Source organism: Oreochromis niloticus, linkage group LG12, assembly GCF_001858045.2.
Source record: "Oreochromis niloticus isolate F11D_XX linkage group LG12, O_niloticus_UMD_NMBU, whole genome shotgun sequence".
NCBI classification, from domain to species: Eukaryota; Metazoa; Chordata; class Actinopteri; order Cichliformes; family Cichlidae; genus Oreochromis; species Oreochromis niloticus.
Genome location: NC_031977.2, coordinates 21,402,968 through 21,420,155, shown reverse-complemented (window position 1 = coordinate 21,420,155; position 17,188 = coordinate 21,402,968). Strand labels below are relative to the sequence as shown.

At 39.7% G+C, this 17,188-nt stretch overlaps 1 protein-coding gene across 4 annotated transcripts in view; it reads right to left on the bottom strand.

The window, feature by feature from the left end:
* ccser1 (coiled-coil serine-rich protein 1) overlaps positions 1–17,188 on the bottom strand; it is a 125,491-nt gene that overhangs the window by 70,512 nt on the left and 37,791 nt on the right. For all 4 annotated transcript variants that reach the window (XM_005452088.4, XM_019365959.2, XM_005452091.4 and 1 more), the window contains exons 7-8: positions 12,976–13,150; positions 5,718–5,795 (exon numbers count right to left, since the gene is read on the bottom strand). In XM_005452088.4, the coding sequence (XP_005452145.1) occupies positions 5,718–5,795; positions 12,976–13,150 (253 nt within the window). The remainder of the gene's footprint in view (positions 1–5,717; positions 5,796–12,975; positions 13,151–17,188) is intronic.

Here is a 17,188-nt window from a genome sequence, read left to right as displayed (position 1 = left end):
TTATTTATGCACATTGAAAAGGGCAAGAGAAAAAGCTTACATCAACAGCCCTACAGATTAGATGAAAAATATGTAGATTTGATTTTGTTGTGAACTTTTCTGTTTAAGTTAAAAACAGAGAAGAGGTGATTAAAAATGTGTGATCTGCATCACATTATCCAGTCTTATCAAGAATGGGTAACAGGTTACTCTGACCTCGGTCAGCTGTCTTTTCAGATTAAATTAGCTGTCAATAGCAGGTCACCATAATGTCAGTAGCTTTTAAAATAAAAAATTTCAGTGGCTCTGGACACGCCCATACACAAAGAAACCATTGGATATATCTGTAAAGTAAAGTAAAATTTTATTTATATAGCACCTTTCAAGACAAGGATCACAAAGTGCTTCACAACAAATAATAGCATTAAAAAAGTTAACTAAATCCAAGTCTGAAAAAAAGACAAAAAAATGTGCTTACTAGGCGTCTAAAACAGCAGTCCCCAACCTTTTTTGTGCCATGGACCGGTTTATGTCCGACAATATTTTCACGGACCAGCCTTTAAGGTGTTGTGGATGAATACAACAAAATAAAACCAGTACCGGTACCAAAAAAAAGATTTATTCATAACACACGGGAAAAGACCCAGGGAAAAAGAGTTATAAAAAAAAATGTAATCAATAAAAACGCTATAAAACGCTAAAAACCCTGAAAACCTTAAATTTCACAAGCAAACCTCAACTCTCGCGGCCCGGCACCAAACGACTCACGGACCAGTAACGGTACATGGTTCAGGTGTTGTAAATATACTCACTACACTGCTTGTTAATGCTGTCTTTAATAAGCCAAACACATGGCAGAAACTTCATGCACTTAGGCTTGGGGACATGATCAAGATGACCTGCGGATATTCAAACCAAGCTGAACCAATCAGAATAGAGAAGAAAGGTGATTTAAGTGACTTTGAATGTTGCATGGACTGGTCTAAGTATTTCAGAAACGGATGTTCCACTGAGAATTTTCCCACACGATCATCTCTAGGGTTTACAGAGAATGGCCCAAAAAAGACCATCCGGCGAGACGCTTTTCTCTGGGGGAAAAAGCCATTTTGATGCCATACGGCAGGAAGACTGGCCAGACTGCTTCACACTAATAGGAAGGCGACTCAGCTAACGACTTGTTAAAACCAAGGTATGAAAAGCATCTCTAAACGCACATCATGTTGAATCTTGTAGCAGATGGGCTACAGCAGTAGAAGACCACACCACGTGCCGCTCCTGTCAGCTAAGAATAGAAAACTGAGACTTTAATTTACACGGACTGACAAAAACTGCCCACAGAGGATTTGAAATATGTTGCCTGGTCTGATGAGTCTCAAGTTCTATTTCGACTTTCAGATGGTAGGCTCAGAATTTGGCAGAAAACAACATGGAAAAGCATGGATCCATCTTTCCTGTATCAACGGTTCAGGCTTGTGGTGGTGTAATGGTGTTGGCACACTTTAGGCCTCTTAGTACCAAGCCACCACTGTTTAAATGTCCCAACCTACCTGAGAACTGTTGCTGACCATATCCTCCCCTTTACAATCACACTGTTCCCATCTATTGATGGCTTCTTCCAGCCCGATAGCTTAGCATGTCTCAAAGCTCAGATCATCTCAAACTGGTGTCTTGAACATGACTATGATCTCAGTCCAACAGAGTACCACAATGAGAGATTCACATCATGGATGAAGCAACTGTTTGATGCTATTGTGTCAATACTGACCAAAATCTCAGTGTTTCCAGCACCTTGTTGAAACAATGCCACAAATAATTAAGTCAGTTTTGAGGACAAAAGGGGGTCCAACGCTGTACTAGCAAGGTTTGGCTAATGAAGCGTCCAGTGAGTGTATATCTGTGAATATATATCTGTGTAAAGTAAGAACTCCACATCCATTAAAACTGACAGAAAACATTTGGCTTGTAGGGAAATTTTCAAATCATTAAAATGTTTTCCTGTGAAGTCCAAAAGTTGAGTGCTGTGGTGATAGAAATAATATAATATATACAGTATCTGTACTTCCGAGGTTTAAAGCTGTCTCTAAAATATCACTTCTCGCTCTCTGACCCTATTAGCGAATCACAAATAATGAGCCATGGTTTCCTCCTATCAGCAGGTGTCGTGGAATCAGAAACACAGCTGTCTAGTTCTAAGGTAGCCCGGGGGCAGGGTGGCAAACTTTTCAGGCTTTATCATAGCACACAGTAGAATGGTCTAATTTGGGGTTTTTTTCTGACAGCACCCCGCGCTGAGCTAAAATGTAATGAATAATTTGAGATGTAAAAAGGTGAGTTACAATTCACTATTAACGGTTTTGATTTTAACCCGAGAACTCATATCACAGGACCACTGATGCGGAGGAGCAAAATTTGAGAAAAAAAAAAGTGGAATTTGATGCCTGAGCCTCACAACAATTACTAAACGCGCAGTTTCTCACGCAGTGTAACAGAGATAAACGGTTATCTGGAAAGAGAGATTCAAAAACGAGACAAAGAATGAAACGGGGAGATGAGAGTGGCAGTCTGTTCTGTGCTGCAGCTTAAAGAAATGACACTTTGTGCATCTCTATATCTCCGCGTGTTGTCTGTGTCAGAAAGGTGTGTATAACGCACGTAGCCGCATATCTTCGTGTTTTCCTGAAAGCATGCATCCTTTTAACCCTCTCGCAGCGATTAGGGCATCACTGTGGGGAAAAGTCGGTAATTATAAATTCACAGTCATCAGAATTATGCATTATTAATTTCTAATTACGCTGCATCTGACATGATGATAAGTGTTCCACTATAAAAAGAAGTTCACGGTGCTGCAAAGGTGAGTGTACACAAAGCAACATTTCATCAGGTGCAAAACTTGCTGCCCTTGACATTTTTTTTTTTTAATGAACACACTGGTGGAGTACACCTCTAGCGGCAACTCTAGTGTGATTTCTTTTTTCTGCTACTTTCTTCTAAGATACAGTAGAATACTTTAACTGGGACAAAATCTGGTAAAAATCATGTCATATGCATTGGGTCTAAATTAAACTAGGTCGCACTGTGACACTGCAGCCTCTCAGGTGGCTACCGTAGATTATTTTTACACATGCCGAGTCGTTTTCTAGAGTGCCAGGGCAAATTCTCTTCTTCTCAGCCCTCCCTCTTGTTCTTCTTCCATCTTCACGCAGTATTTCTCAAACACCGGCTTCTTTAACTCTATCTCTCGTTCTTCGCTTGGTCTCGCCTCCACCTCTTGCACTCCAGTGTTTATTTCCTCCCCTTTTCCTTATCAAGTTAATGTCATCAAACCAAATGGTTTGCTCTTGAATGGATACACTTCAGCTATAGCTCCCACACTTTTCCCAGCAGCTTTTCTCCCTCATCTCTTTTCTTCAGTAAGAAATACAATGTCCTCTTCTCAACATTGAAACTTTTTCCTCATATGAGGCTTCTACTCAGGCGATATACCCTCTCTGTATTTATGTTTCTTCAATACATCTAGCTCTGTGAAAAGCTCAGCCTTTGCCACCTACCCTTTTACCCTCTCTCTCTCTCTCATATATATATATATACACTTCTCTCAGTCATCTACCTCTGTCCCATCTTCAAGTTAAACTCATTTCCTGCAATTCTTGCTGCTTTCTCCCTGATTTTTTTTATCTCTATCGATCGTGACCCTTTCCTCCTTTACGAAAACTCTCCTCATCTGATGACAAGCACAGAGGATCTGCTGAATGAGTGTTTCATCTCTCTCTCTTGCTCTCTCCCTATCTATACACACACGCTCATGGCCACTTCATTAAGTACACCTGTTCAACTGCTCATAAATGCAATTATCTAATCAGCCAATCACCTGCCAGCAACTTAGTGCATTTAGGGATGTGGAGATGCTGGAGTTCAAACCCAGCATCAGAATGGGGAAGAAGGGGGCTCTGAATGTGCTATAGTTGGCTGTCAATTACTGATATAGTGGGATTTTCCCACACAACCATCTCTTGGTTTTACAGAGAATGGTCCAAAACAGTGTAAATACCCAGTGAGTGTCATTCCTCTTGATGAAAAAATGGGATTAACTGGAAATGTTCAGTTTTTAACTGTGGCACGATATACACTTTGAAAGTCAAGATAAAATCAACCGTAGACATTCACAAACCTATAGTACTCTGATTGATCTGTACATAGTAGCGCTCCAACCTTTTTCCACAGACAGGAAATTACAGCTTTTAGGATTGAAAGCCTAAGCCAGATGGTTAAAGTACATGTCACATAATCCAAATGTCCACGGTTCAATTCAATCCAGTGACATTTGTGACATGTCATACCATATCTTTCCTCTTATTTCTTCTCTGCCTCCTCAACATCCACTGTCACATCAGATAAAATTACCCCCAAGAAGAAATTTCAGGTTCACCCTGTCCAGTCAAATAATCTATTGATTATGGTCTATTGCCTGTCTCCAAGTCTGTTTTGGATAGTTTACTGAAACCATTTCCTACTCTTTTCTACCCCATTTGATCCCTTCTTTTCAATCGGTCCATGTTCCGTGTCTGTCCATCTGTACTTTTCAGCCGGAGCTGCTGTCAGCATGCTGTGTCCCATCCTACATTTTTAATTTTTCCTTATCGTCCAGCTGCCACTGATACAGCATGTAGGTCAATAAAGAGGGCATACACTCACACAAACATCGACTCTTTGTGAAACACTAACACACTGTGACAACTATACAAACACAAAGTCTATATACAGCCCTAAGATTAAGTGGTACACACATACAGGTGCACTTAGTGACAACCAAACGCAGTATTTGTTGGCAGTGTGTCAGTATTTTTAAGTATCACTAGACCGTATTTTAAAAGACGTTTACCAGTGTGTACATTCATATATGTAAAGGGAGCTTCATTATATTGCAGTTTAAAAAAAAAACCCACATCAAAGATGAGAACCAGAGAGCTGATGGCTCTACTACGCCTCCCTCCTCCAACAGGCTAACAAGACCTCTGATGTGACCCAACTAAATCCCGGGGAAAAGCTCGACAAAAGACCTCCCATGGTAAACTTAAATCCCGCTCACACACAAGCACCCACTTGAGCAACGATGCACATGCTCCCTACAGAGATTAATAAATCTCATCCAGATCGCACGGCTGGGATAGACAAGGTTGACAGAGGGCATCTGGAGCCTGTCAAGACAAGCAAAACACGTTGCCCCTCTCCCATTCAATATCTGCAACTCTCCTGCTTTTAATCATCCTTTTTCCAACTTTCTCTCTCTCTCTCCTTCACTCTGCCTTCCTTGCTGCTCTGCTCTCTTTCTTCCTATTTGATCTTTTTATGATTCATTAGAAGCTGATGTGAAAAAAAAGCTGTTAATTGTTCTGATATGGGTAAAACTGAACGAGACACATGGATCAAAGGAAGATTCAGTTTTATATTTTTGATCACACAGAGCCTGCTGTGTTCTTTTAATTAAACTAGCTGGCTAAGTGAGGTGAAGGGTTGGCTATGAAAAAAGTACAACAAGTGAGCACTACAACTTTACTGTACATGTATAAAGTGAAAGCATAAGCTCTATTTTTGTAAGATATAAAGCTGGGAAGACATTTTTATTAATATTTTTCATTACCTCACACTTTTAATGGATCTGTAAATTTGATGCTTGCAATACAGCCAATCTCACTGAACGAATAGCTAAATTTAGTATAAAACAGACGGCTCCATGTTACCTTAAACGGAAGAGATTTTTCACTGCAAGGGCTGATGGGTAGAGACTGAAGGCTGCTGGCAGGACTTGTCTCTGTGCTCTGCAAAAAGACAAAAACATGGATATAACCAGAACATCACGATGAGGTTTGCTTTCTGTACTGTGCTGAAGATAAACCAGTCAGCTGCTTAAAATGACAACATAACAACATTAAGGAATTTTGTTTTTACTTTTCATTTTCTGCTAAATATATTCACAGTTAGGCAGTTATTACAGAAGCCTGAATAAACATTCAGTATGAAAACAGAGGAAGGTATAAAAAAAAAAAAAACAAAACGTTAGTTCTGAAGACAGGTGCTTTTTTTCATCCCTGACTTTTCATATATTTTTTACAGAAAATCTGATTCATCTACATTTGAATCACCTCAAAAATGTAAATGTAGGTAACATGTCTGTATCAGAAGAATTTCATGTTGCCAGCTGCCTTATTTTCACCTGGTTTCTTACAAAAGCTCTTTTTTTCTGATGTCAGTTGTGATTTGACGCTTTTTGGCACTGCTTCTCAGCACAGTTATCTAGTGGGCAGAGAGCAGAGGCAGCCAGAAGGGGATCCAAAATGCACACGCGCACACACACACACACACACACAAACACAAACACAGCCTATTTTCATGTGACAAAAGGAGCATGTGCAATCACGTACAATCTGCACACAGGTGCACAGAAACACCGTCCCTTAAGAAGAGCATATGCGGGTATATAGATCACTGCTGAGGGCTCCTGATGGGTCATATGGGAAAGCAGAGAGGAAAATCATGTCTCAAGCTAGGACTGCTGCTATTGGTGTACTTTTACATAGTAGGGACATGACAGTACACAGATGGAAGATATGACAAGATACATGATATGACAAGAGAAGGAAAGAGGAAAGGTAAAAAGAAGTATCATCTAAAAAAAAAAAACATGATCTCCACTTGAATATTCAGTGAAGTCTATTCCTTGCCATATTTTGCCCTTTATTTATTTATTTATTAACCTTTATTTAACCAGGAAGATCCCATTGAGATTAAAAACCTCTTTTTCAAGGGAGACCTGGCCAAGATAGGCAGCAGCAAGTGTCTCACAGTTACAGAAATTACTCAATCAAACACAGGCAGCAACAACACACATGCAACAATAAGTAAAAGAATACAAATAAAATAAAATTCAATAAGATTCAACAAAGTTCAAATAAAAATAAAAAGTCAGTTAAAATGGCAATCAATCTAATTGAAACAGTTGCATGTTATGGACTTGGCCTCAAGGATTCGTAGTTAATGAAATGAATTCAGTCATTTTCCATTCCTTCTGCAGTTTGTTCCAAGCCGAGGGTGCTAAACGGACAAAAGCTCTTTTACCAAGTTCAGTTCAGGCAAATGGAACAGAAAGCAACAAGCAACCATGCGGACGAAGAGAATACCGACCAGCATGTTTCATTACAAGCAAGGAACATAAGAAGGCAGCAACCCAAGTATCGCCTTATATATAAAACTGTATAAATGAGAGTTCCTCCGACTTCACAAGATTCTCTACATGTGGTTTGAAGGTGAGCGAGTCATCAATTAAGATTCCCAGATATTTATAGGTGTGAACCAACTCTATTTTATTACCTTCAAGAGCGGTTACTGATGGGATTATTTGGGCCAATTTCCTTGATTTAGAAAACAGCATGAGCTTTGTTTTGTCTGTGAGATTAGGAGATTTATACGCCAACTAACCCCACTGTTGTTAGGGGAAATGACCAGATTTACCTATACAGTAAGAAGTCTCTAAAAATTGGATTTTTAGGCTAAAGTTTAATCATATGTGCATAATGTTGGCCTACTTTCAGCTTTTAAATAACCTAATTTGACAGATGGTTTCTTTCACAAATGTTCTGAGATGGTGTTGTCCATGGCTTTCCTTTTAAAAAGAGCAAATACTTAAAAAAAGACATACTTGTCAGGTGATTTGGTGAGTGTCTCCCTATCATGACATTTTAGATCACATTACTGAATCATACGAGGAAGTAAGAGAGCATCAAAGAGGAAACAACATCCTGCTCTCTAAAGAGCTTTAAAAGATAGAAATCACTTGGCTGCATTCTTTGCTCTTCTCTTAATTAAGATAATCTCCACGTTTGACATCACACATGCTATAGAAGCAGTTGCACTAATCTCCTAAACAATCACACTTAAAGAAGCCAAGTTGGTCTGCCTGCAGATGCACAGCACAGCCACTACAATACATGACATGCCCACTGTTACAAGGTTAGGTTTGGATTGCAGTTAAATTAATTTAATGATAATCTTAGGGTGAGGTTAGATTAAAGTTATGGTTACTTGTAGTCTGCAAGTCTCTCGGCACAGCTGCCAATGTTTCCTCCTAGGATGCTGACTTGGTCTGATCAACTCAGGATCAGCGACTTAGCTTGAAGCCTGACAAGATCAATTTCCTTGCGATTGTGATCTTGCGAAACTCACAAGATTCCAGGTGCCTCATTGGTTTTGAAGGAGGTTCTGAGAAACACTTGAGCCCAAATCTTTGCACAGCATAAACTTGATGCTTTATTGGTTTGGCTGACCTTTTAAAGAAGCATGCCTCCCTATCAGAGTTATAGGTGTGCTGTGGCGTCAGGCCCTCAATGTGTCATTGGTGATCAATGCCTTTTCCTATGTAGACAGACAGGCGTGTACTCAGTGACACCCCCCTAAACACACATACACACTCTCACTCTGTCTCCTTCTAACACATACCCATCCTCTTTAAGGTCACCCCTGTCCCACAGGCCTTAACACACAACTGTCCCCACAATTAGACATGGCTCAGTAAAAAGGCTCTTAGATTTAGGAATTGGCTGCCGGGGAGCCATGGATTTAATGACTGGCACTACACTGAAACTATATGTCTACAGATGATGAATGGCCTAAGAAAGGAAAGCAGGTTTTGTAGTTTGATGCGCACCTTTAATCACATCCACACATGAGTTAAATCAAGAAATGAAAACCTTCAAATAACTCACGGGGCATTCATACCACCTCGCTCCCTCACAGACATTTGTCTTTTTTATAGAAATTGCTGTAAAATACTGTCATGCGGTTAAGCGAGGACATTGAATTACTCTGCTTTGCTGTGTTCCACACCTATCTGTACAATCCAACACAAATTTGTTTGTAGAAGTTCATCAGAACTTTTGGAAATGCTGATGGGAGCACATTAGCTGGTTGTGAATGGCACTGTTCTTTCCAAAAACTGTTTTAACAGATTTGGATGGCACAATTGGAACTGTAACAAACACCATTTTCAATGTCATTCTGTTATTTCCGCATTCTGACAACGTGGTGGAGGAAGCAGAAAAAGTCGCGTCAGAGAGGGCCAGACGTAGGTGGAGCAGTCGATGTATGAACAAAGTACAACGATGACCAAAAGGTCTGAGTGTAAGCCGTAACAAAAAGTCAGTCACGGTCTTCCTAGAATCCACAGCTGACACTGACGAATGGGGAGATCACGTTAGGAAACATTTCTGGACACAGACAGTGGCATTTTACAAATGTTCGTCCATGCAGCCGACAGAAAACACTGTTACAAAAACGAAATATCTGAAAGGAGTGTTCATGGTTCAAATTGTTTGTGTCTGCATAATGATAAGCATCTTTTATTTGTGTTATCATTTTTGACATCAAATCTTACTGCTTGTGCCAGTATTTTGATTTTTATTAGTCTATGTATCATTTCAATTTGAAATCGGAAGCCATATAAATTGTTTTTATATAGAATATATATAGAAATTTTTATCCAACCCCACTAGAAAATACGTTCCTCTTAACTAATTAATAAAAAGAAAATTCTTTTAAAACAGTTTGGTTAATCCTGTTGTACAGATATTATAGTCTATATGTTTATAAAGAATGGGAAACTGCATCAATTTATACCAAATAAGCTCTCAACAGCTGTGTGTAGCCCAGTCGTGTCTTGATAACCTTTACAAGCCCCTGAATTCAAAGGTGTAGACTGCTCACAGCTAGGCTGTCCCAAAAATCAAGGCTGGATTCTGGATTAAAAGGTCAATGTTAGGTGTCAATGTAAACTTTCAATTATGCAAATCAATTTTTTCTGAGACGTGATGCTCTCACATTCAAATCTTTTAAAGTACTTTCAATGTTGGGCTTTTTGGTAAGGCCTACTGTTGGGCCCTCTTTTTGGGGGGGAAAAAATTATTCTTGCAAAAACTCTCGCATGGAAGGGAAGAAGATATGTAATAGTGTCTCCAGTCTCCTGGGAACCCAGCTCAAATCTGTTTGATGTCTCTAGAGCCTTGGGAGCTGAACCACAGGGAATTCTGTGTTTTGTTTCCACCTGCCATAACTTTGACATAAGGTTAAGACGTGGCAAGTTCTCTTTCCTTCAAATGATTAAAGTTTAGTTCATAAGTCTATAAGTTTAGTTCTGCAGAGAATTTCAACTCCAAAATTGGATCAAGTAATCTCTGAAAGCGCCTAAATCGAGTGGTTTTGCATGTTTCTGTGGCACTTGAAAAAACAATGGAAATTAGACAGAAGCCAAAAACACAGTAATCTGAATTATATGGTCAACGTTAAGTAACTGTAAAGATTTTCCAAAATTTCAGGCTATGGTTTTGGGGACTTGAGGTTTTCGGTTTGAAATACATTATAAGTGAATTTCCATAACTTTCCATTTATTTGCAATTCAAAGAAGACACTGTAGAGATGTAAACCCATGATAGTATCACTCTAACATGAGTGCGGAACAACACATCTGAGCTTCAGTACCTCAAAGCAGCTGAAAATAATGACAAAAGTCCTTTTCAAGAATCACAAACCTATGGATAGTTGAAAAATAAAAATTATTTTAGGAGCTTAATTTTCAACCCAGAGTGAGGAAATGCTCAAAATTTGGGACTAATTTTTTAATGTAAGTGAATTTTGATTCACCTATATTTCCAATTCATATTGGTGAACTAAGCTCAATTTAGGGTTCTTATTGAGCCTCAAAAGTCCCCAAAATTGATTAACTAGTGTGTTACTTCAGAGGGGAAAATTCACAGGTCTGCACTGAAAGCTTGCAAGTCAATAAGCATAATTAGGCGAAAGGCAAAATCTCTGGGTAGCCTGTGGACAATCACCACCATAAACTGAGTGCCTTTTGATTTCATAACCTCTGACCGGGTGACACAGCAACGGGGAGGTCTTCTCAATCACCAAATGTAGGTTAGATTAGACATTAGAAAAAAGAATCTTTATGTGACCTTGATGCACGTAATGCATGTAAACCAGTATGTAATGATGATTTGAAGTTGAATTTCCAATAAATAAAGTAAAAAGTGAACAAATTACAGTCCCTGCACCTTTGCACACACGGAGGACTGACAGCAGGAATTCTAATCCCAAAGTTTCACGTGTCAGGTTCCACATACTGCAGAGTTATGACCCTGTCTTCTTGGCTGAGCTTCGGCCCAGTGATAGGACGTTTGAAGTGGACAAAAGTGTTTGACAGTGAAAAGTGTTGGCACCTGCTATTGATTGGCAAAAGCTTGCAAAAGCAGACACAAGTGTACAACGGCAAAGGTGAACGGAAGAGGCTATAAGTTAAGTTAAACAAAGCCAAAGACCAGGGCTCAATACCAGAAGGTCAAGCAAATGAAATGCAAAGAAAACAGACATGTCGAGTCACCCTCCCCTTGTTGCAGAATGGTTTATGTCTGCTTTTGGAAGGTAACAAAATTTGCAAGTTAATGACACAACAGAGCAAGCAAAGAGGGCAAAGAAACGCCTCTTTCATATTCATGTTCTGCTGCTGTGTACCCTCTCTCTCTGTCGCACTCCTTTAGTTTTTTTCCATCACCACTTTAGTTTATCTCTCTCTCTACAAATTATTATTTCATTTACATGTCTCATGTCTCTCTCACAGAGGTCCTGGGAGAAAAACAGAGATATAAGCAGGAAAGAAATCAGGAGAAAGCCATATATATGCCTCTGTGGACTGTAATTCACAGCAGGCTTTGATCTTAGTTTAGAGATACTAATGGTGTGGTTTTAGGGAAGGTCTGGTCACCCTTTTATATATCTTTTTGTGTATTTGTATTTTGAGTACGGGTCTGTATAATACTTCCATATATGGTTGGGGTCAGTCACCCATGTAGATTTAAAAAAAAAAAAAAACAAAGCTAATGGATGTTCTTCCTGAGCTTATGCTATTGCTAACAACTCTTATTGGTATGTTGGCGTGTATTATACACTGCCAAAGGGTATTAGTGGAAATATTAGCACTTTCATTCTAAAACAAAACATTCACATTATATATTAAACACCATCAACACCACCTTCCAAATGACTCCTACTGACACTGTGCTCGCAAAACTTTAGAAAACAATCATTTAGGCATCTGTCATTTTCCAGCAAACCGTTATTATCCTTCTGGCTCCTGATTTGGACTAAAATGTAAAACAAAACTTTGCATCTGCATCTTGCGATTACCCCAGACCCCTCAAAAATGTGTGGAGTCTGGCATCTAAAGAGGATATGTAGGTGCAGAGGGTGGCAGATAATGCGGTTTCCTGATTTATATTGTTAGACCTTGTAAAGGTATTCCAACGTGTCAGTGCTTTACTACGTGACTGTTTCAGCTAATCACGTCCATAATGGTTTGGATGTAATTTAAGTTGGTTCCAAACATTCACACTGAGACAGACACATAGCCTGGGGTGAAACGTTAGCTTTAACCAGGCTAAAACATTTAAAGAGCAGATTTATAGCCTGAAACAGGAAGGATAATATGTGCACTTTTGAGTGTGTGTTTGTGTACTTGTAAAGCATAAACTGGCAGATACTTAAAGTCTCCCAGTTTCCCCCTCTAAACGTAGAATCTGATTAAATTAAAAAAACAAAGAGATTAAATGGACCTTTTAGAGACGGGAAAGCAACCACTTTGACCAGATTTCATGGAACTGAAATAGAGCCTGATTAAAATAGGGGTGAAAAATTCGTAAGAGCAGCGTGGTGCACAGTGGTTCCAGATGAAATTGCTTTTTATTGTTTGCTAGACCCTTATCCTCACTGGTTTAAAACAATTTGATGCGTTTCTAACTTGATAAGGGCTGTCGGTGTGGTCTACCTTATGTACTCTGTAGAAGCCAAATATGCCAGACTCACTAAATGTAAAGCTAATCTTCCTTCATTTGTTTGTATGTCCTTGTCGAGAAGAGCTTATGTGCTGCTGACTATTAGCCATGTGCATTATCTCACCTCCTGCAGTGTCCGTCTCAGCCTTAGAAGCAGGGTTTTGACAGCAGTGCACTCCTGCTGCATGAGTCTTAGTGGAAGGGTTTCCACTCCCAGAGGTAAAGGGTCATCTTCCTTCCCCGTGCCCAACCCCGCGCTCCACTCAGCAGGCAGCAGGCTGGTTGGACGGCAGGGTTCCCTAGAGAAGGGGAGGGATGAACAAAAGGAGAACAGTCAAGAAATTTTAATTTCGTCTATGAGTCAGCATGAAAACTTGATCATAAACATGTCTTCCCCGCGTCCCGCTGTTCTCCACTTGTGGAATCTCATCATTGCCTTCGCTGGTTAGCGATTATATAGCTGACCCATTACACAGTAAAGTGAAGATGCCAGCTGCTTCTCAATACCCCAGTAATTCCTTGAATTCTGTGTGATACCGGGTGTAACAAACTAAAGTGCACAAACATAGTCTGAACAATAACTTGGCAGCATGCAAAACAATAATTTGTAGCAATTAGATGCAACATAGTAAACTACTCCTTCTACACAACCTTCCTGCATAGCATAAAACTGTTATTCACAGTATTTTAGTCTGATTGAAACCCAATGTGAACATTTTGAATCTTTCATCTTTATTATTTCAGAGTCGCTGAATAAAAAAAAAAATAGTCCATTGCTGCAAAAATAGGTGGCTTTAAAAAACACCGAATGAAAAGAAAATGAGACAGACAGAAAAAAACAGGAGAAGGAAAATTAAACAAAAAAAAATAAAGCGACAGTCAGAACCAACTGTCACAATACACAGCAGCTACCCCACAGGATCCACCGAGGACTCGATTTTAATGACAAGTCATTTCTACAATAATTCTTTTTAAAGAAGGTTTTAAATCAACAACGTGAGGCGATAACAAACTACCACACAAAACAAAAAGTCCACCTTAACATCCTGTATGATGAAGTCAGGGGGAGACTTCACTACTAAGAGATTTGTGGACGTCCACAGTAAATTCTTCAAGTCCAAAGAAAGTTTGAATGTTACGTGTAGCAGAGCTGACTGTAGGTAGATGCTGTTAAAAGTCACCGTTTAAGGCCAGACTATTAACTATTAGCCTCCGAAAGAGGCAATGTTGTGATGGCACAGGACTGGATTCAAACACACACAAACAACAGGGGGGAGTTCAACCAAAGCTTCTCGTAATTAACTGTCCCATTTGGGAACACACTCCATTAAACAGTAAACAGGTCTTTGTACCAGCATGTCTTTGGTCTCCGGTGCGTGGCCTCTATTCCTTGTCTCACCTGAAAGTCACAGCATTTAGGAAAAAAGGAGACAGATTTTTGGAAAGGATTCTTACAAAGAGCCAGACCTGCTTGGAGCATCTTTCTTTGCCTTCCTAAAGCTCAATCCATGCACCTCGAGCTCTTATATTAACATGGTCATTAATTGCTTGGAGTCCGCTGTACTCGTTTTGCCAGTTTGCCACATTTCCCTGCTCGAGACGTCAGACTTCTCTATAGTCCAGCAGACATGAAAACAGTCTCCGAACAAAGATCAAGATGTTTTTATTCTATTTTGTGGCCGTGTGTGAAAAGCATTAGGAAAACAAAACACATCAGTTTACTTTATGATAGCTCTGCACAAACATGACGGTAACTGAATGTCTGTGGGGCTACTGATGCGGTTTGTAATTCAAATACTTTTTTATTGAGGGGTAGAAAAAAAAGATATATTTTCTAAAGAGACATTTTAATTCCCCACATTCTCATTTTGGGATTAGCACTTACCTGAGGTTAACAATTTACTTTTTAGACAACAGCAATTACACAAGCAATTACCCACAAAACACACTGGAACACTAGCTGCATTCATGGGCATAACTAATGTAACCTAAAGGGTTACTTAGGATAATCCGTGGATAAACCTTTTGTTCTGTTTATGCACTTCTTTGCCTTTTAAAATGCAAGTCATCATCAATCCACTGGCAAACAGTCACAAACGTCTCTGATCAATAAAAATGTGGCGCTGACTCTGACTTGGACATTTCGCCGAGTCTTTACTCTCAAAATTTCCCCTGCAATTAGAAGCCTATTAACACGACTATATGGAGCTAGATTGTTCGCAGAATAGACTTAAACTATTTCAACTATTAAACTAGAGTTCACGCATTTCACATAGAGAAAGCAGAGAGAAAGAAAGCCGAAAAGCAACTAGAATAATCAAACTTGTTTCAATAAAGTAAATTCCTGCATTAACATTTCTCTGCCAGGTTGTGATATTTTGACAGAAGTGCATAAAGGGGGACTGTGTATCTCACCTTCTTTATGACATTTTCAAAAGGTGAGCCGAGAAATACCACCCTCTTGTCTGAAAACCACACAGACAACCTCAGAGTTCACAGTCTGCATAACAAGAAAAGAAGAGGGAGGGAAGGCAGCGGAAAGGCAGACATGGTAGCAGAAGAAGCTCTTAATCATCAAGAGCCCATGTTCACTTTCACAGATTTAGAGGGAGGTTCTAAAAAAAAATCACCAAATAAAGAGCAGCCATGAGCATTAAGTCAGCCAGAAAAATCAACTTTTTTTTATTCTCTTTTCTTTCTAAAATAAAAAACATCACAAAAATATCGAACAACATAAGCTATTCTGAACACAGCTCGGTGAAAAGGTCAGGCTGAATTGCACCCTCGTACTTTCTTCTCTGATTGTTCAACATCCCACCCCTCTTTTGTCTTTCTTCCCCCTCCTCTATATCTGTCTAACCCCACATTGTCGCACTTTTTCTATTCTTCAAACCTGCGCCACTCTCTCCAAGCTCCCACCTCTGTTACTTCTCTTTTGTTCGCCTGCCCTTCCCTTTTCCACCCCCGCCATACCCCTCACCTGAGTCTGCGTCTTCCATCTCTACAGCTCTGCCCCTGCCTCTTCATCTTTTTCACGTATTCCTCTGACAACCACTACACTAAACTGATGCAGTATCAAAGCCTAGGTGTCCCCCTGGGGATACTGCTGAGTACCTCAGACAAATGTCGAGGAGGCCTGCTGTCTTTTGAGGACAGGTGAGCGCTGTCTGTCAACTAGTCAGATGAGATTTTTTCTCCCCCTCTTTCTTAAACTGAATTATTTGCAGCTTTTTGTTCCTGCCTGGTATCTCTGAAAAGAGTGAACTTTCTCCATTTATTTCTGTATTGCTCCACTCTGCTATTCAGGTAGGATGAACTGGGGATAAATAAACGACAAATGATCAATCGTGCACTCTTCTCTCTGGATGATGTGTCAAATGGCACAGTGCGGGTCCAAAACAAAGTTTTGGGGGGGGGTTTCTTCACAAGGACGTTTTGTTTATTGTTCTCTGCATCTGCGCCTTACTCCATGCCTGACAATCTTGCCCTTTCTCTAGCTTTCACCAGGGTTTCAGGTTTGGATTTTTCTTTTACCTCTGTGGTGTAGCTCAAACAGAGCGACAGGAAAATGAGTAGGAGTAGGGTTCAAACAACACTTGAATCACCCAAAACAACAATCACACATCAGGCACAGGTATGCACAGTATTTACTCTTTCAGGGGACTAGAAGTTGAGCATTGCTGCTTGAACTGAGCAGCTGAGGGCTGTAAACACATTTTATTGTGGACACTTTTTAAACACTTTTTTAAAAAATGAGAACATTTTTCAGTGCATGTCTACACTCTTTGTAATGCTGACAGGTCCAAAAACATTAATATATATACTTTAGGAAAGTTTTTGATATCATTAGTAGACATCAGGAGTTATACAAACATTTTATCTCCAAAAAGCTTTGTAAATGCAACGTTTGATGTGTATTTAAGCAGTGATACAGCAAGGGCCCCTTGCCCTCACACAGATGTTAGCACCTTCAGGTGTTTCATCTTTTGACCATCAAATCTCCCTTCAAGAATTTCAGCAGAATAATAATCAAGTTTTAGACCCAAGGGCTTGTTTCAATAAGAGATACACTGGCAAGGGGTGTCAAGCTGCTTGTGTGTGTAATCTGTTGCTAGAGTTATGTTGAATCTTCAGAGAATGAAACATTGCAGTAAAGTACTGTGCAAAAGTCTTGACTCACTCCCCATTCTTTTATATTTTTATTTCAAGGAGCCAGGCTTTTTTTTTTAAAAAAAGCTTCAGAGTTGTCTTGACCAATATTTCTCTAGGTAAGAGGTGTCAAAGATAAGGCCCGGGGGCCAAAATTGGCACACCAAAGACCCCAGTGCAGCCCACTG